Source organism: Delphinus delphis, chromosome 8 (genome assembly GCF_949987515.2).
Source record: "Delphinus delphis chromosome 8, mDelDel1.2, whole genome shotgun sequence".
NCBI classification, from domain to species: Eukaryota; Metazoa; Chordata; class Mammalia; order Artiodactyla; family Delphinidae; genus Delphinus; species Delphinus delphis.
The window spans coordinates 55,801,570-55,823,164 of NC_082690.1; the positions used below are offsets into that span (position 1 = coordinate 55,801,570).

Consider the following 21,595-nt stretch of genomic DNA (forward strand, 5'->3'; position numbering starts at 1 on the left):
GCGTATGCTTCTTTGTGTGATTTTGTCTGTATAGCTTTGCTTTTACCATTTGTCCTAGGGTTCTATCTGTCCATTTGTATGTGTGTGTGTCTGTGTTGTTTTTAGCGTGTGTTATCATTGGTTTTTTGGTTTGGTTGCTCTCTTCTTTCCTTTTCTTTCTTTAAATTTTTTTAATTTTTAATAATTTAAAAATTTTTAATTTTAATAACTTTATTCTTTCCTTCCGTCCTTCCTTCCTACCTTCCTTCCTTCCCTCCCTCCTTCCCTCCCTCCTTCCTTCCGTCCTTCCTTTCTTTCCCATCTACCTTTTCTTCTGAGCCATGTGGCTGACAGGGTCCTGGTGCTCCGGCTGGGTGTCAAGGCCTGTGCCTCTGAGGTGGGAGAGCCAAGTTGAGGACACTGGTCCACCAGAGACCTCCCGGCTCCACATAATATCAAATGGCAAAAGCTCTCCCAGAGATCTCCATCTCAATGCTAAGACCCAGCTCCACTCAAAGACCAGCAAGCTACAGTGCTGGACATCCTATGCCAAACAACAAGCAAGAGACCCCACCCATTAGCAGAGAGGCTGCCTAAAATCATAAAAAGGTCACAGACACACTAAAACACACCACCAGACACAGTCCTACCCACCAGAAAAAAAGATTCAGCCTCATCCATCAGAACACAGGCACCAGTCCCCTCCACCAGGAAGCCTACACAACCCACTGAACCAACCTTACTCATTGGCAGCAGACACCAAAAACAACGGGAACTACGAACTTGCAGCCTCCAAAAAGAGCACAAACACAGTAAGTTAAGCAAAATGAGAAGACAGAGGAACACAGAGCAGATGAAGGAGCAAAGTAAAAACCCACTCAGAGTAATGATAGTAAAGATGATCCAAAATCTTGGAAATAGAATGGAGAAAATACAAGAAACATTTAACAAGGACCTAGAAGAGCTAAAGAGCAACAAACAATGATGAACAACACAATAAATGAAATTTAAAATTCTCTAGAAGGAATCAGTAGCAGAATAACTGAGGCAAAAAACGGATAAGTGACCTGGAAGATAAAATGGTGGAAATAACTACCACAGAGCAGAATAAAGAAAAAGAATGAAAAGAATTGAGGACCGTTTCAGAGACTTCTGGGACAACATTAAACGCACCAACATTCAAATTATAGGGGTCCCAGAAGAAGAAGAGAAAAAGAAAGGGACTGAGAAAATATTTGAAGAGATTATAATTGAAAACTTCCCTAATATGGGAAAGGAAATAGTCAATCAAGTCCAGGAAGCGCAGAGTCCCAAACAGGATAAATCCAAGGAGAAAGACACATATTAATCGAACTATCAAAAATTAAATGCAAAGAAAAAATAGTAAAAGCAGCAAGGGAAAAACAACAAATAACATACAAGGGAATCCCCATAAGGTTAACAGCTGATCTTTCAGCAGAAACTCTGCAAGCCAGAAGGGAGTGGCAGGATGTATTTAAAGTGATGAAAGGGAAAAAACCTACAACCAAGATTACTCTACCCAGCAAGGACCTCATTCATATTCAACAGAGAAATTAAAACCTTTACAGACAAGCAAAAGCTAAGAGAATCCAGCACCACCAAACCAGCTTTACAACAAATGCTAAAGGAACTTCTCTAGGGAGAAAACACAACAGAAGGAAGAGACCTTCTCTAATAAACCCAAAGCAATAAAGAAAATGGTAATAGGAAAATATATATCGATAATTACCTTAAATGTAAACGCATTAAATACTCCAACCAAAAGACATAGACTGGCTGAATGGATACATAAACAAGACCCATATATATGCTGTCTACAAGAGACCCACTTCAGACCTAGGGACACATACAGAATGAAAGTGAGGGGATGGAAAAAGATATTCCATGCAAATGGAAATCAAAAAAAAGCTGAAGTAGCAGTTCTCATATCAGCCAAAGTAGACTTTAAAATAAAGAGTGTTACAAGAGACAAAGAAGGACACTACATAATGCTCAAGGGATCAATCCAAGAAGAAGATATAACAATTGTAAATATTTATGCACCCAACATAGGAGCACCTCAATATATAAGGCAAATGCTGACAGCCATAAAAGGGGAAATCGACAGTAACACAATCATAGTAGGGGACTTTAACACCCCACTTTCACCAATGGACAGATCATCCAAAATGAAAATAAATAAAGAAACAAGCTTTAAATGACACATTAAACAAGTTGCACTTAATTGATATTTTTTGGACATTCCATCCAAAAAGAACAATACACTTTCTTCTCAAGTGCTCATGGAACATTCTCCAGGATAGATCATATCTTGGGTCACAAATCAAGCCTTGGTAAATTTAAGAAAATTGAAATCATATCAAGTATCTTTTCCAATCACAACACTATGAGACTAGATATCAATTACAGGAAAAAATCTGTAAAAAATACAACCACATGGAGGCTAAACAATACACTATTAAATAAACAAGAGATCACTGAAGAAATAAAAGAGGAAATCAAAAAATACCTGGAAACAAGTGACAATGAAAACACGAGGACCCAAAACCTATGGGATGCAGCAAAAGCAGTTCTAAGGGGGAAGTTTATAGCAATACAATCCTACCTCAAGAAACAAGACATATCTCAAATAAACAACCTAACCTTACACCTAAAGCAATTAGAGAATGAACAAAAACCCCCAACGTTAGCAGAAGGAAAGAAATCATAAAGATCAGATTAGAAATAAATGAAACAGAAATGAAGGAAATAATAACAAAGATCAGTAAAACTAAAAGCTGGTTCTTTGAGAAGATAAGCAAAATTGATAAACCATTAGCCAGACTCATCAAGGAAAAAAGGGAGAAGACTCAAATCAATAGAATTAGAAATGAAAAAGGAGAAGTAACAACTGACACTGCAGAAATACAAAGGATCATGAGAGATTACTACAAGCAACTCTATGCCAATAAAATGGACAATGTGGAAGAAATAGACAAATTGTTAGAAGAGCACAACATTCCCAGACTGAACCAGGAAGATATAGAAAATATAAACAGATGGATCACAAGCACTGAAATTGAAACTGTGATTAAAAATCTTCCAGCCAGCAAAAGCCCAGGACCAGATGGCTTCACAGACGAATTCTATCAAACATTTAGAGAACAGCTACAACCTATCGTTCTCTAACTCTTCCAAAATATAGCAGAGGGAGGAACACTCCCAAACTCATTCTACGAGGCCACCATCACCCTGATACCAAAACGAGACAAAGATGTCACACAAAAAAGCAAACTACAGGGCAATATCACTGATGAACATAGAGTCAACAAAATACTAGCAAACAGAATCTAACAGCACATTAAAAGGATCATACACCATGATCAAGTGGGGTTTATCCCAGGAATGCAAGGATTCTTCAATGTATGCAAATTAATCAATGTGATAAACCATATTAACAAATTGAAGGAGAAAAACCACATGATCATCTCAATAGCTGCAGAAAAAGCTTTTGACCTAATTAAACAGCCAAAAACCCTAGAGAAAGTAGGCATAGGGGGAACTTACCTCAATATAACAAAGGCCATGTATGACAAGCCCACAGCCAACATCATTCTCAGCGGTGAAAAACTGAAAACATTTCCTCTAAGATCAGGAACAAGACAAGATTGTCCACTCTCACTACTATTATTCAACATAGTTTTGGAAGTCCTAGCCACAGCAATCAGAGAAGAAAAAGAAATACAAGGAATCCAAATCAGAAAAGAAGAAGTAGAGCTGTCACTGTTTTAGATGACATGATGCTATACATAGAGTATCCTAAAGATGCTACCAGAAAACTACTACAGCTAATCAATGATTTTGGTAAAGTAGCAGGATACAAAATTAATGCACAGATATCTCTTGCATTCCTATACATTAATGATGAAAAATCTGACAGGGAAATTAAGGAAACAGTCGCATTTACCATTGCAACAAAAAGAATAAAATATCTAGGAATAAACCTACCTAAGGAGACAAAAGACCTGTATGCAGAAATCTATAAGACACTGATGAAAGAAATTAAAGATGCTACAAACAGAAGGAGAGATATACCATGTTCTTGGATTGGAAGAATCAACATTGTGAAAATGACTATACTACCCAAAACAAACTACAGATTCAATGTAATCCTTATCAAACTACCAATGGCATTTTTCATAGAACTAGAACAAAAAATTGCACAATTTGTATGGAAACACAAAAGACCCTGAATAGCCAAAGCACTCTTAAGAAAAATGGAGTTGGAGGAATCAGACACCCTGACTTCACACTATACTACAAAGCTACGGTAATCAAGACATTATGGTACTGGCACACACACAGAAGTATAGATCAATGGAACAGGATAGAAAGCCCAGAGATAAATCCACGCACATATGGTCACCTTATCTTTGATAAAGGAAGTAGGAATGTACAGTGGAGAAAGGACAGCCTCTTCAATAAGTGGTGCTGGGAAAACTGGACAGGTACATGTAAAATTATGAAATTAGAACATTCTCTAATACCATACACAAAACTAAACTCAAAATGGATTAAAGAACTATATGTAAGGCCAGACACTATCAAACTCTTAGTGGAAAACAAAGGCAGAACACTCTATGACATAAATCACAGCAAGATCCTTTTTGACCCACCTCCTAGAGAAAAGGAAATAAAAACAAATATAAACAAATGGGACCTAATGAAACTTCAAAGCTTTTGCATAGCAAAGGAAACCATAAATAAGTTGAAAAGACAACTTCAGAATGGGAGAAAAAATTTGCAAATGAAGCAACTGACAAAGGATTAACCTCTAAAATATAAAAGCAGCTCATGCAGCTTAATAACAAAAAAACCGTCAACCCAATCCAAAAATGGGCAGAAGACCTAAATAGACATTTCTCCAAAGAAGATATACACATTGCCAACAAACACATGAAAGGATGCTCAACATCACTAATCATTAGAGAAATGCAAGTCAAAACTACAATGAGGTATCACCTCACACTGGTCAGAATAGCCGTCATCAAAACGTCTACAAACAATAAATTATGGAGAGGGTGTGGTTAAAAGGGAACCCTCTTGCACTGTTGGTGGAAATGTAAATTGATACAGCCGCTATGGAGAACAGTATGGAGGTTCCTTCAAAAACTAAAAATAGAACTACTGTACGACCCAGCAATTCCACTACTGGGCATATACCCTGAGAAAACCATAATTCAAAGAGTCATGTACCACAATATTCATTGCAGGTCTATTTACAATAGCCAGGACATGGAAGCAATCTAAGTGTCCATCGACAGATGAATGCATAAAGAAGATGTGGCACATATATACAATGGAATATTACTGAAGCATAAAAAGAGACAAAATTGAGTTATTTATACTGAGGTGGATGGACCTAGAGTCTGTCATACAGAGTGAAGTAAATCAGAAAGAGAAAAACAAATACTGTAGGCTAACACATATATATGGAATGTGAAAAAAAAAAAGGTTCTGAAGAACCTAAGGGCAGGAAAGGAATAAAAATGCAGATGTAGAGAATGGACTTGAGGACACAGGGAGGGGGAAGGGTAAGCTGGGACGAAGTGAGAGAGTGGCATGGACATATACACACTTCCAAATCTAAAACAGATGGCTAGTAGGAAGCAGCCACACAGCACAGAGGGATCAGCTTGGAATTTTGTGACCACCAGGAGGAGTGGGATAGGGAGGGTGGGAGGGAGCTGCAAGAGGGAGGATATATGGGGATATATGTATCTGTATAGCTTATGCACTTTGTTATACAGTAGAAACTAACACACCATTGTAAAGCAATTATACTCCAATAAAGATGTTTAAAAAAATGCTACAATAGAAGCAATTTTATCCAAAATAATCCTGTTTGCTTAGCGGTCTGTTAATTCAAAAATTTTAAATGGGGAATCGTGAAATAAATGATATACAGTGTATTAGCTTTTTACTACATTAAAAAAAACGTACCTAATACTTAGTGGCTTAAAACAAACAAATGTTTGTCACATTCTCTATGACGGCTGAGTGGTTTCTCTGTGCTCAGCCAGTTTGGTTGGACTAAGTGGTAGGATGGCCTCATTCATATGTCTATGGTCTTACCTGAGATGACTGTGGTCTCTCTTCGTTTGGTCAGTCATCCTTAAGGAATCCAGCTTGTGTATGTTCACCTGGTTACATTGGGTTCTCAGCAGCAAGAGAGGTCAAGTCCCAATGCACATACCTTTTCAAGGATATCCCAGTGTGATGTTTGCTAATGTTCCATTGGCCAAAGAAAATCACATGGTCAAGTCCAGATTCAAGGTGGGGCAGGGAAGAAACAGACTTTACCTTTTGATGGAGAGGAACAGCAAAGTCACATTGCATATAGACCTGCATTTTGGAAGGAATATTTTGGTCTTTTTTATAAACAATCTACCACATACATACCTCACACATTTTAATTTAAATCATTCACTTTTTGACATAGACTCAATGTCTTTCCTTTGAGTGTATTTCAGCTGATTGAATTCTGTATTCTCTTGCTTATGTATACTTTCCAATGAACCATCTATGATTTCTACGTTTTGTTTCCTTAAAGCACAACAAGAACTTGAGGGACTTCCCTGGTGGTCCAGAAGGTAAGACTCTGCGCTCCCAATACAGGGGGTCTGGGTTTGATCCCTGGTCAGGGAGCTAGATCCCGCATGCATGTCACAACTAAGAGTTCGCATGTTGCAACTAAGAAGCCCACATGCTGCAACTAAAAGATCCTGCATGCCACAACTAAGAGCCCACATGCCATAACTAAGAAGTCTGCATGCCACAACTAAGAAACCCGCATGCTGCAACTAAAAATTCCCGTATGCCACAACCAAAAAGCCTGCATGCTGCAACGAAGTCTGCATGCCACAACTAAGAGGTCCGCATGCCGCAACTAGGAGTCTGTATGCCACAACAAAAAGATCCTGCATGCCAAAACTAAAAGATCCTGCATGCCTCAACTAAGACCCGGCACAGCCAAGATACATAAATAAATAAATACTTTAAAAAATTAAAAATAAAACAACGTGAAGTCATTTGGAGAAATGACGGGAATGAGGAAGCCACCCAGTTTTTTATAATCCTCCCCTCATCTCTTAGTGTTTCTCTCATACCTAAATCAAAAGCAATTTATTTTTTAATGACCTTTTCTTTCTTCAAGTTTTTCAAAGCATCGACTTAGTTTCCTTGAAAATGACATACTTTTTAAACTCAGATTTTACAGATTTAAGTAACACTGAATTACACTGCGCAATTTAAACAACTGGTACAGCTGTTCTAAGCCATTTGGGTAGTAAGAACACTGATTCTTGGTGACGGTACAGCTCACTTAGTGGGCATCCTGAAGCAGACCAAAGCATAGGTCAGTTAGGTTCCCAGAGAGGATTAAGAGCCTCAATTTAGTGGAAGTTGGTTAAGAGCTTCTAATGTACATGCCTAGTAGAGCTGTTGTGAGGATTAACTGTGAAAATACCTTTGAAGTGCTTGGAATGCTTCCTTAACTCCTGTAAATTCTCATTAATGTTAGCTGTTGTTCTCATCATCATCATGATAGTTCATGTTATTGTTATTATTATCATTGTTAATCAGTCCAAGGAAAGACCATGGGATAGGGTGGAAATGGCATAAGAAAAAATAAAAATGATAGACCCAGTACCATCAAGTAATACTAGAAGGGGGACAATGAAGGTGGAAAGGGATGAGTAAACTAGCGAAATGAAAAACTCATACAAGAGAACCTAGAAGATGGAGCTCTGTGAAATGGGTGATTCAGGCAAGGAGACTGGAGAAGTTGGCCTGTTAGTTAAGAATTATAATTTCAACATATTTATCTGAAGCATGATGATTTAGGAGAAGGATTCCTAAATGCTGGTTCACAGACTGGTTGCTTTTTCCTGGGAAGCTTGTTAAAAATACAGAAATTCTCATTCCTGAGTCTGTAGTGAGGCCCAGGAACCTGTATTACTAAAAGCTGCTCAGGTAGATTTGGATGCACAGCCAGGTTTGGGAAGCCATGCCATGAAAACATAGAACACTGGAAGTCAAGAAACTTGGGCTGTAGTCCTGGGTCCAGAATACACTTGCTCTGTGACATCTCCGGGACTCCCTCAAACACCTATCTTGAGGGTCCAGGGAGAAGTGTGGGAAGTATTTTATCCTTTGTAGAGCCTTTGGCACATGTAAGGGGGCATTGTTAGGATAGCAGCAGGTACTCTCTGTGTTTGAGACCAACCCCATCATCAAGGTTCCTCTGCCTGGTCTGCCCCCTCTCCTCCCGGGCAGCCAAGCAAGTGACCTGGCCTACATGATCTAAAATCCCTTCTAGCTGTAAATCCTTTAACTATTTTCTATTTTGCAGACACCAAGTTACTATAAGTTCACGTGGATTCTCATGGATTGTGTTTCTGCAGTTTTCATTGTTGCCATATTTTATTTTCATTGGTAAGCATATGTTTGTAATTTTAAATGATTTTTTCCCAAAATAAAAATATAAATGGCCCTTATGTAAATTTGAGAAAAAACAGTTACATTTTCCCCATAATTCTATATGGCGAATTCTCAGGAAGACAGGGTTTTATCATCTGAACCTCCCATTTCTTCTCATGCTGCTTGCAGCTCCTCACACCCCTTCTACCTCCTAAACATGAGACCATATTCTAAGAATAAGGACTCTCACTAAAGCTTAATCAAATCCTGTTACTACTGTTTTGGTGTGGATCAGTTGGGAGAGGACAGGGATTGAAGATTGTTCAGAACAAGTGTCTCCACCTTCCCACCTTCCACAAAATTGGACATGCAGAGTGCTGTGTAAAGAGCAAGTTCACAAACTGGGGAGCCTGGATTTTAGTTGTGGCTTTGCCCTTAGTTTCTGGGTGACCCTGGGAAAATCACTGCCCCTTTCCAGACCATAGTCTTTTTATCTGTCCAAGAAAATAACATTTGAGAATTCTTGAGGGAAAATGCTTCAAGATTGCAAGGTTCAGGGTGGGAGAGGGGACATCTGGTAGAAGAATTTTAGCTAGAAGAGTCCATGGTTGTTTAGACCTCATCATGCCCATCATTTCCTCATTTGAGTTCTCCTTTAAAGGCGGAAACTACAAACCCTCTGCTTAAGGTAGAATTTGACTGGATAATGTTCTTTTCTGGCCACTGCCTTGAATTATGGCCTATTTTGGAAGAGGTCTGTGAGGCTCATGGATAGTCTGCTTCCTTACAGGTGGAGAGAGAGCCAAAAAGAAAAATTACTCCAGAGCACTGGCATTCACACAGGTAAATCAGAGGCCTAGCCCACTCTCTTAATTCCTACCCATTGCCTCCAGGATACAGGGCCTGCCTTTAATGTTTTTGACAAGCGTTGAAAGAGTGGGGACCAGTGAGAAGTTGGGACAAAGAGGCTGGGCACAGATTCTGGAGGGCCCTTGGCATAAGGATTCATTGTGGACTTTATCCTCTAAACAATGAGACTCCTTGGAAGATTTTGAACACGGCTATTTTTTGTTCACTTGTTGATATATTCATTCATCGCATAGTTATTGAGTACCTACTTTGTGCCAGGCACTGTGAGAGAGACTGAAGTAACTGAAAGCCGTCTATGGGGTGACACAAGAGAACAGAGGTTCTGGCCCACAGAGAGCAGTGACGAAGCAGGCAGAGGCATAGCAATTGATGCCATTAGGCTAGGCCCCTAGGTCCAGGACAGAGAAGGTGCCATGCTTACCAGGGCTGAATGTGCTTTATATGGCTTCAGTTGTGGGTGATGTATATTGGAAGGTGGAGAGAGAAAACTGTGGAGGGGGGATGCTGGAATCGAGTCTAGGCTCTGCAAATAAGCAATCAGGAGATGGCAAGTGAATTTCAAACAAGGGAACTTGTGCAGACTTCTGAGTAAAGGGATGGAATAGCAGAATAACTTATTATTCAGCAGAATAACTCAGAGGCTAAGTGAGATAGGTCCAGTAAGGGAATGGAAGCTAGAGTTTATTATTCAGGTGGTTGTGGGTATAATCACACAGTGAGTTACAGGTTTGGGAAGTCAGTGCAGTGTCAAAAGGAAAACCAGTTAGGAAGCAGAGGACTGTGCAGTACCAGATACAGTTTCTTCCCATAGCTCTTGGAGCCTTAAGTAAAGTTGATGCAGTCACAAAATCATGAATTAATTTAATTTATTGTGGACAATGGTAAAGATCATGAGATGCCATGTACCAGCTGGCAGAGGGTTAAACTCATACATTACTTAGAGTTGCAGCAATGGATCCAAAGGGACCATGAAAAAATAATTTCAGAAATTTGAATAAATTAAATGAAAGGAAATAGACTTTCATTCTGTGAAACTGAAGGTTGAAACCAAGCTCACTCAAATCTCTTAAGGGACAGAGAGATCTCAAATAACACTGAGTTACATGGATTTTTAGATCATCCTGCTGGCTGTTAAGAAGTCTGAAGGCTATGTTCCAGCTCCCTTATGACTTTTAGTAGTTTTATTAGTAAACTAGGGCTGCCATAACAAAATACCATGGACTGGGTGGCTAAAACACAGAAATTGATTTTCGCACAGTTCTGGAGGCTAGAGGTGCAAGATCAATGTGTCAGCGGGTTTGGTTTCTACTGAGGCCTCTCTCCTTGGCTTTCAGATAGCCACTTTCTTCTGTGTCCTGACACAGCCTTTCTTCTGTGCACACCTGTGCCCACCCCTGCCTCATGTCTCTCTGTGTGTCCAAATTTTCTCTACTCTAGTCAGACTGGATCAGGGCCAACCCCAATGGCCTCATTTTAATCTAGTTTCCATATAGTCAGATTTTGAGGTTCAACATATGAATGTGGGACACAATTTAGCCCATAACAGTAATCCAATGAAGAAATGAAAAAAATATGGGAATGTTGAGGAAAGCATGAACGGAGAGAACTTTTAAAGGAAAACTCAAAGAGCTGTTTAAATTGGGATAAAAGACATGGCTATAATGCCTTAGAAAAGTACTCAGTTAACTTGACCCCAACTTCCAACTGTGGTGAATGATGATAAGAAAGTAAGGTAAGTAGGAAATAAATTAAGAATTTTTCCTGTTTTTAAGATTTTTTAGTTGCCCAATTAGGGAAACCAGTTTTGCCTGAACTAAGTAAATGCATGAGAAGGCTGTTTGAGTACCTCCAAGAGATACCTAGAAGGGGTGGACCAAGTTTGGAATCAGGCAAGGAACAAGGAAGACTGGAAGGAAGCCGAAAACACAGTCCAGACCAATTCAGTTTGGGGAGAATAGAGCCTTGAACACTAAGCATAGTGTCACATCTTGCACCATGACCATCTCCAAGATGGGCATGTACTGCTGCACCTACTGCTGCCACTGGAATGCTTTATCACCTCTCTAGCTTTAGGATATATTTTTCAGACCTTTAAAGAAGTTGATCCTTTGTCTTCTGTCTCATATAGTTTCTTATGAAAAGTCTTCCAAAAAGATCTTCCATTTTTTTAAAAAAATCATTGTTTTTTTACTTGTATATGTCCTTTTTCTCTGGCTGCTTTTAAAGACTGTTTCTCTTATTACTGGTTTTCAGTAATTTGATTATAGTTTATCTTGTTGTATATGAGTGTGTATATGAGTGAGTGAGTGAGTGAGTGTGTTTGTGTGTGTGTGTGTGTGTCCATCCTGCTTGGAGTTTTTTGAGCTCCTTAGATCAGTCAGAGTATAATTTTTATCAAACTGGATAAATTTTCAGTCTTTATTTTTCAAAAATTTTTTTGCCTCTACCTTATTTCTGGGATTCCAATTACATAGATGTTAGACAGTTTCATTTTATCCTATAAGTGACTGAAACTCTGTTCATGTTTATTTTTAGCCTATTTAATTTCTTTGCTTCATTTTGGATAGATTCTATTACCATATGTATTAGTTTTTATTGCTATAGAAAAAATTACCACAAATTTAGCAGCTCAATACAACACAAATTTATCATCTCACAGTTTGTGTGGGTCACGGGTGGAGGCATGGGTTTATTGGGTCGTCTGCATAGAGTCTCTCCAGGCTAACATTGAGGTGTTGGCCTGGGCAGCAATCTCTTCTGAGACTTACAGTCTCCAAGATCACTGGTTGTTGGCAGAATTTAGTTCCTTACAGGAACTGAAATGTCCCTTTTTTTGTGATCACTGTTGACTGGGTTTTGATTTGAGTTTAGAGACCATATCCAGTCCTAGCCATTTGGCCCACTCACAATGTGGCAGATTTTTCTTCAATGCCAGCAAGAGAATCTCTCTTTATAGTAGATGGATTCAGAGAGAAAAGGACAAAGGAGGCAAAATAACAGACAAAACAAATAGAAGACAAGTTGAAACATGGTCATCATTAATTCAACCATTTAATTACTTACATTAAGTATAAATGGATCAAATACTCAAATCAAAGTAGAGATTGTCAGACTAGATAGAAAAACACAAGACCCAACCATATGCTGTCTACAAAAGAAATACTTCAAATACAAAGGTACAAATAGATTACAAAGTGAAAGGATGGGACAATGATATGCCATGCAAACAATAAACATAAAAATATTTTCTGAAAAAGAATAAACTTCAAAACATGGAACATTACTGGAAACAGAGATAGATTTCATAATGATGAAAAGGTCAGTATATCAGGAAGGCATTATAGTTATAACTCTGTTTTCAGTTAATAACAGAGTTTCAAAACATGTTAGACAACAACTGAAAGAGAGATCATAGTTGGAGATTTTAACATTCTTTACTCAGTACTTGAAAGAACAATTAAACACAAAAAATAAAAAGAATTTAGAAGTCTGAACAGCACTTTCAGCCACCTTGACCTAATTGACATACAACATTTTACCCAACAACTGCAGAATATTTTCAAGTGTACATGGCGTATTTCCCCAAATAGACTACATGACAATCTATACAACAGCCTGGGAGAGACAGCTGATATACGTAATACATAGAAAGAAACAGAGAATTAGGCAAAATGAGGAGAGAGAGGAATATGGTCTAATCAAATGAACAAGACAAAAACCTCAGAAAAACAACTAAATGAAACTGAGATAAGCAATCTACCTGATAGACTTTAATGTAATGGTCATAAATATGCTCATCAAACTCGGGAGAGGAAAGGATGAACATAGTGAGAACTTTCACAATGAGATAAAAAATATAAGATAGTACCAAATAGAAGTTATAACTGAATTGAAAAAATGCACTAGCAGCTTCAACAGCAGAGTAGATGAGGTAGGAAAACTAATGAGCAAGCTAAAAGAATGGTGGAACTCCCCCAGACAGAGCAGCAAAATGAAGAAAGAATTTTAAAAAGTGAAGATATTATATGGAAGATTTGGGAAAACGTCATGTGGAATAACATTTGGGTCTCAGAAGGAGAAGAGAGAGAGAAAGGGCCAGAAAAATTATTTGAAGAAATAGTGACTAAAAAATTTCCTAATCTGGGGAAGGAAACAGATATCTGGGTCCAGGAAGCCCAGAGAGCTCCAAATAAGATGAACCCAAAGAGACACATTACAATTAAAATGGTGAAAGTTAAGGATAAAGAGGAAATCCTTAAAGCAGCAAGAGAAAAATAACTTGAGGCAATAAAGGAGTGGTGGGACATATTCAAAGTGCTGAAAGGAAAAAAAAAATCTCACCAAGAACTCTCTACCCAGCAAGTTTATCATTCAGAAATGAAGGAGAGATTAAGAGTTTCCAAGATAAGCAAAAGCTAAAGGAGTTTATCACCACTACACTGATTCTACATGAAATATTAAAGGGACTTCTTTAAACTGAAAAGAAATGGCACTAACTGATAATAAGAAAACATACAAAACTTAAAATCTCACTGGAAAATGTAAATATATAATAAAGGTAGGGGATCAATCACTTATAAAGCAAGCATGAAGGTTAAAAGCAAGCATGAAGGTTAAAAGACAAAAGTAAAAATATCTAAAATTGCAATAATTAGTTAAGGAATGCATAAAATTAAAAAGTGTGAAAAGTGTCATCAATAGATGAATTTCAAAAGACTGAAATCTTACAGAGTATGTTCTGTGACCACAGCAAAATTAAATTAGAAACAAACATGAATTCTAGATGCTGGAAATTAACGTATTTCTTAACACCCCATTGATCAAGGAATAAATCACAAGGGAAGTTGGAAAATATTTCAAACTAAAGGATAATGCATATACAACAACAGAATTTGTGCGGTACAGCTAAAGCAGGACTTAGTGGGAAATTTCTAACTTTATATGTTAGAGGGAAGATTGGTTTAATATTGATTAATTTTCTACCCTAAGAATCTAGAAAAAGAAAAGTAAATTTATCTCTAAGTAAAAGGAAGGAAACACTAAAGACAGCAGGAATCAATGAAATAGAAAAGATACAAACAGAGAGAAAATGAAAGGTTGGTTCTTGAAAAGATAAATAAAATTGATAAACTTTTAGCGAGAGAGAGTTTGATTGCCAATATGATAAATGATGAATGAAAGAGGAAATATCACTCCAGATCCTAGACATAAAAAGGAATATTATGAACATTTTTATGCCATTATATTTGACAACTTGAAGTAGAGAAATTCTTTGAAATACAAAACTTACTAGAATTGAGAAAAGATACATAAATTTGTAATAGCCTACTATCTGTCAGAGTCAAATTTGTATATCAAAAACTTCACCATAAAGAAAAGTCCAGGGCCAAAGAGTTTCACTGGTTGATCAAATATTTAAGAAATAAAAAGGAAGGAAGGAAGGAAGGAAGGAAATCCCATACCAACTCAGAAAAAAGAAGAGGAAGGAACACTTCCCAGCTGATTCTTTGAGGTCAGCAATAAACTCATATAAAACCTGACAAAGATGTTACAAGTACTAAATATACAGATCAATATCATTCATGAACTTAAACAAAAATCCTGAACAAAATATTAGCAAATTGAATCTATCAGTATATAAAAAGGGTAATGCATCATGAGTAAGTGGGGTTTATCCCAACAGTGCCAGATAAATATGTCATTTGAAAATTAATCATTATAATCCACCATATTAACAAAATAAAGTAGAAAAAGCATATTTGACAAAAATTAACACCCATTTATGATCAAAGCTCTGGGCAAACTAGGAATAGAATGAGACTTCCTCAATCTGATGGAAAATATTTACAGAAAACCTACAGCCAGTATCATTTTAATGGTGAAACAATGAATATTTTCCCTCTAAGATCAGAAATAAAACAAGGGGAGCCTGATCAAGATGGTGGAATAGAAAGATGGGGAGCTCCTCCCACAAGTACATCAAAAATACATTTACATGTGGAACAGTTCTCACAGAATACTTGCTGAATGCTGGCAGAAGATCTCATAAAACCAATACAAAAAAGATCACCACATAACTGGGTAGGAGGAAAGAAAAAGAATGGAATTGGGATGGGACCTGTGCCCTGGGCGGGAGCTGTGAAAGAGGAAAGGTTCCCTCACACTGGGAAGCGCTTTCGCTGGTGGGGATATCAGGTAGAACAGAAAGAGAGCTCCAGAGGCTTGGAGGAGAGTGCAGCAGCCAGTTTGCAGCAGGCAGAACAGAGAAAGACCGGCACAGAGGATCTGGCCACCTCCCTGCACTCCCTAGCCTGAGACACAAGTCTGCTGGTGTGTGTGAGGTGCTAGGTGCTGAAGCTTGGGATTCGGAGGACAGACCCAGAGAGAAGATGGATTGGCTTCATGGAGACAGCCTGAAGGGCCTGGAGTGTGGTCCAAGCTGCGACTGGGGGTGTGTGCAGGAAGGAGCCCAGGTCCACCATGGAAGCCCCGTTGTTAACATGCATGCTCGAAGGGCGGGGTGAGGCTCACCACAGCAGCCTCATTCTCAGCGTGCTCACAGCTGGCAGGGCTCTGCCAATGAAGCCCCACGGTTAATGTGCACGAAGGGAGGGATGGGCCCCACCATAGCAGCTTTCCTCAACTTGCTCACAGCAGGAGTGGCTCCATCTCTATGAGCTCTGGAAGCACGCAAGCGCTGGTAGGTTGCAAGTGGAGGTGGGGTTGAAATTCCAGCTGATCCCCAGAGGCTGAGCGACTTCAGAAGCAGGACTGAAATCTGAGTGTGCAGTGGTTCTGCAACCCAGGGACTTATGCGACACACGTAGCTATGTAAACTCAGTTTGTCTGGGATATCCAAGCAGATCACTGGTGTTCCTGTGGCTGCGGCGGATCCGGCGATAGTGGCTGCAGGCTTTGCCGCGCAAGCACACTGAGGCGGGGCCAAGGTTGGGACTGACTCAGTAGCTCCCATGGTGGGTCCAGGTGAGTGACTGTGGCAGTCTCGGTGCCTGACTTCAGTGGTTCTGTGCCAACAGATCTGTGCTAGAGGTTTTGTGAGTACAGTGCCTGAGGGACACCTGGGCTGATTGCCTGAATTCCCATGGATGAGTCCGGGCTGAGGGCAGTGCCAAAAACAGTGTATGGGTGACAGGTGATACCACAGAGTGCACTTCCCAGTACAGTAAGTCCCCTACATAAGAACAAGTTCTGTTCCGAGAGCACATTCATTAAGTCCAATTTGTTCATAAGGCCAGCAAAGTTAGCCTAGGAAACCAACTAACACAGTCAGCTATATAGCACTATACTGTAATAGGTTTATAGTAACTTTTCACACAAATAATACATAAAAAACAAACAAGGGCTTCCCTGGTGGCACAGTGGTTAAGAATCCGCCTGCCAATGCAGGGGACACAGGTTCGAGCCCTGGTCCAGGAAGATCCCACATGCCACGGAGCAATTAAGCCTGTGCACCACAACTACTGAGCCTGCACTCTAGAGCCTACGAGCCACAACTGCTGAAGCCTGTGTGCCTAGAGCCTGTGCTCTGAAAAAAAGAGAAGCCACCACAATGAGAAGCCTGTGCACCGCAATGCAATGCATTTACCATTGCAGCAAAGAGAATAAAATACCTAGGAATAAACCTACCTAAGGAGAAGAAAGACCTGAAAGAAATGAAAGATGATACAAACAGATGGAGAGATATACCATGTTCTTGGATTGGAAGAATCAACATTGTGAAAATGACTATACTACCCAAACAATCTACAGATTCAATGCAGTCCTTATGAAACTACCAAGGGCATTTTTCACAGAACTAGAACAAAAAATTTCAGAATTTGTATGGAAACACAAAAGACACCGAATAGCCAAAGCAATCTTGAGAAAGAAAAACTGAGCTGGAGGAATCAGGCTCCTGGACTTCTGGCTATACTACAATGGTACAGTAATCAAGACAGTATGGTACTGGCACAAACACAGAAATATAGATCAGTGGAACAGGATAGAAAGCCCAGAGATAAACCCACACACATGTGGTGAACTTATCTTTGATAAAGGGGGAAAGAATATACAATGGGGAAAAGACAGCCTCTTCAGTAAGTGGTGCTTGGGAAAACTGGACAGCTACATGTAAAAGAATGTAATTAGAACACTCCCTAACACCACACACAAAAATAAACTCAAAATGGATTAAAAAACCTAAATTTAAGGCCAGATGCTCTAAAACTCTTAGAGGAAAACATAGGCAGAATACTTTATGACATAAATCACAGCAAGATCCTTTTTGACCCACCTCCTAGAGAAATGGAAATAAAAACAAACAAAAAAAACCCAAACAGGACCTAATGAAACTTAAAAGCTTTTGCACAGCAAAGGAAACCATAAACAAGACAAAACAACAGCCCTCCAAATGGGAGAAAATATTTGCAAATGACACAACTGACAAAGGATTAATCTCCAAAATTTACAAGCAGCTCATGCAGCTCAATATTAAAAAAACAAGAACCCAATCGAAAAATGGGCAGAAAACCTAAATAGACATTTCTCCAAAGAAGATATACAGATTGCCAACAAACAGATGAAAGGATGCTCAACATCACTAATCATTAGAGAAATACAAATGAAAACTACAATGAGGTATCTCCTCACACTGGTCAGATGGCTGTCATCAAAATATCTACAAGCAATAAATGCTGGGGCTTCCCTGGTGGCGCAGTGGTTGAGAGTCCACCTGCCGATGCAGGGGACACGGGTTCGTGTCCCGGTCCGGGAAGATCCCACATGCCGCGGAGCGGCTGGGCCCGTGAGCCATGGCCGCTGAGCCTGCGCATCTGGAGCCTGTGCTCCACAACGGGAGAGGCCACAGCAGTGAGAGGCCCGCATACCACACACACAAAAAAGAAAAACAATAAATGCTGGAGAGGGTGTGGAGAAAAGGGAACCGTCTTGCACTGTTGATGGGAATGTAAATTGATACAGCCACTGTGGAGAACAGTATGGAGGTTCCTTCAAAAACTAAAAATAGAACTACCATACTACCTAGCAATCTCATTACTGGATATATACCCTGAGAAAACCATAATTCAAAAAGTCATATACCACAATATTCACTGCAGCACTATTTACAATAGCCAGGACATGGAAGCAACCTAAGTGTCCATCGACAGATGAATGGATAAAGAAGATGTGGCACATATATACAATGGAATATTACTCAGCCATTAAAAGAAACGAAATTGAGTTATTTGTAGTGAGGTGGATGGACCTAGGGTCTGTCATACAGAGTGAAGTAAGTCAGAAAGAGAAAAACAAATACTGTATGCTAACTCATATATATGGAATCTAAAAAAAAAAAAAAAGTGGTTCTGAAGAACCTAAGCGCAGGACAGGAATAAAGATGCAGACGTAGAGAATGGACTTGAGGACACGGAGAGGGGGAAGGGTAAACTGGGATGAAGTGAGAGAGTGGCTTGGACATATACACACTACCAAATGTAAAATTGATAGCTAGTGTCAAGCAGCCGCATAGCACAGGGAGATAAGCTCTGTGCTTTGTGACCACCTAGAGGGGTGGGATAGGAAGGGTGTGAGGGAGGAGATATGGGGATATATGTATATGTATAGCTGATTCACTTTGTTATAAAGCAGAAACTAACAGAGCACTGTTAAGCAATTATACTCCAATAAGGATGTTAAAAAAAAATAGAAAGAAAAACAAAAGAAAAAGAATTTAGTATGAATTAAAAAAATAATAATACAAATGAATCTGTATATAAAACAGAAAGAGACTCACAGACATAGAAGACAAATTTATGTTTACCAAAGGGGAGAGGGAAAGAGGAAGGGACAAATTAGGGGTATGGGATTAACAGATACAAACTAGATATAAACTACTATATATAAAATAGATAAGCAGCAAGGATTTACTGTATAGCACAGGGGAACTATACCCAATATCTTGTAATAACCTATAATGGAATATAATTTGCAAAACTACTGAATCACTATGCTGTACACTTGAAACTAACACAACATCGTAAATCAACTATGCTTCAATAAAAAGATATCATTTCTCCTCTGAATTACCAGAGAAGAAATGCTTTCCCCCAGGAGAGTCCCAGTTCACTCCTGACTCTCTGTGAGGCTCTCCAACATTAGCAAATGTGTCTGACTCAGGGTCTTTTCAAACTACTGCCTCTACACTGGAACTCAGAGTGTGTGAGCTTTTGAGTGTGCCCCTTTAATAAGAGTGGACTTGAGGACACGGGGATTGGGAAGGGTAAGCTGGGACGAAGTGAGAGAGTGGCATGGACATATATACACTACCAAATGTAAAATAGATAACTAGTGGGAAGCAGCTGCCTAGCACAGGGAGATCAGCTCAGTGCTCTGTGACCACCTAGAGGGGTGGGATAGGGAGGATGGGAGGGAGATGCAAGAGGGAGGGACATGGGGATATATGTATACGTATAGCTGATTCACTTTGTTATACAGCAGAAACTAACAACAATGTAAAGCAATTATACTCCAATAAAGATGTTAAAAAAAAAAAAAAGTGTAGGCTCTTTCCTCCAGCTCTCCTGAACAGAAGACCCACTGGTTTTCCAAGCCAGACTTTCTGGGGGCTCATCTTCCTGGTTCAGGACCCTCCGGATGCGGAGCCCAATGTGAGGCTTCAACCCCTCGCCTTGCGGAGAACCTCTGCAATTGTGATATTCCTCCTGTTTTTGGGCTACTGGCCCAGGGGAGTGGGTCCTGACTATACTGCATCTCTGCTCTTTCTACCCATCCTGCTGTGGTTCCTTCTCTACATGTTTAGGTGTGGTAAATCTTTTCTGCTAGTCTTCGGGTTATTCTCATAGGTAGTTGCTCTGTAAATTGTTGTAATTTTGGTGTGTCTGTGGGAAGAAGTGAGTTCAGGGTCTTCCTACACCGTCTTGGCCATCTCCAGCCCTGAACTATTTTATTTTTAAAGGAAACCTCATTTCTTGTTTTATCTGATACCCACAACAATTCATTTTCACCTGGGGAGGCTGAGGCTTAGAGAAAAGTAAATTGATCAAGGTCTCACACCTGGAAAGTGGCAGGGATGAGTGTGGAACTAAGTCTTCCTAAAGATTATGTCACAACATTCTATCTCTGTTAGTTGTTCCCAGCCCAGCTTACACGACTGACTCACTCATGGTGCTTTTCTGAAATACAGCTGCCTGGGTCCCACCCAGACTTTCAGCGTCAGAATTTCCAGAGTTGTAGTTTTGGGGTCTAAGGGGATTTGGGAGATGAGAAAGAAGAGCTCTCTGTGGGCTGCGTTAGTGGTTGAGATTTGAGCTGGCAATGGGTAGAATGTCTATGGGCATTACCTAATGCTGACCTCCAGCGTGTCTTCAGTGTGTGCCTGGGGGGATGTGTAAATGGTTGCAAGAGGCTGTAATTGAGGGCCTGCGTTAGGTGGCGCTGAGTTGCAGAATTCCCTGTGGGAAAGCCTGGTTCCTGTGGCTAGGATCTGGAGCCTTTGGTTTACTCTAAGAAGTCCTACAGCATGTAGTTTAGAATTCTTTTCTGGCTGCGTTTTCACAACGAAGGTGGAATTCTCCAAGCCTGGGAAGATTTTAACAAAGTTGATTTAAAAACTGGACTACGTCAGTGTTTCCTCTCTCCAGTTTGGAGTTTTTACTGCCTTGAGCTTAGATTAGCTCAGCTGAACTAATGAGAGGGGCTTCTTAAAAATAAATCTTGAAAAAATAAACAAGGTCAGTGATCCGTGATGAGACTTGGACGGCTGCACGGCAACCTGGGACTTGGCAATGTCAGCCTCATTTCCCATGCTACCAGGAAGCAAATAGATTTGGCCAAATATAGGTTGGATAGGGTTGCAGGCTTCTTTTTCCACTTCATTTCCTCAAGCCTTTAATCTCTAGTTTCATGAAATCAGGTGATTCATTCTTCTTTTTCCTCAGCCACAGTTTCTCTGTCTTAATGAGTGGGTTGGGAAATCTTACTCTGACCCTTTCCTTCATTTAATGATAACTCATGTTTGTAAATCTCTTTAGCTTCTACAAAGTAAATACATTTTCTTTACCTTAGTTGATCCTGAAAATAATAAGAACAGCAATAATAAAAATATGAATAACAAATAGCAATAACACAATAGTAATAACCGTAAAATAGAAACAGCAGTAACCAAGCTACTATCTATTGAATGCCTGTTAGTTATATACTAGGAACTTTCATGTTTGTGAAGTGTACTGATCCTTTCAGGGAGATA

General features: G+C 39.5%; 1 protein-coding gene across 1 annotated transcript in view; it reads left to right on the forward strand.

Moving 5' to 3' along the window:
- GDPD4 (glycerophosphodiester phosphodiesterase domain containing 4) overlaps positions 1 to 15,645 on the forward strand; it is a 33,501-nt gene extending 17,856 nt beyond the window's left edge. Inside the window, exons 5-7 of the mRNA XM_060019657.1 lie at positions 8,393 to 8,475; positions 9,251 to 9,303; positions 15,368 to 15,645. Coding sequence (XP_059875640.1) covers positions 8,393 to 8,475; positions 9,251 to 9,303; positions 15,368 to 15,645 — 414 coding nt within the window. The remainder of the gene's footprint in view (positions 1 to 8,392; positions 8,476 to 9,250; positions 9,304 to 15,367) is intronic.
- The last annotated feature ends 5,950 nt before the right edge of the window (positions 15,646 to 21,595 follow it).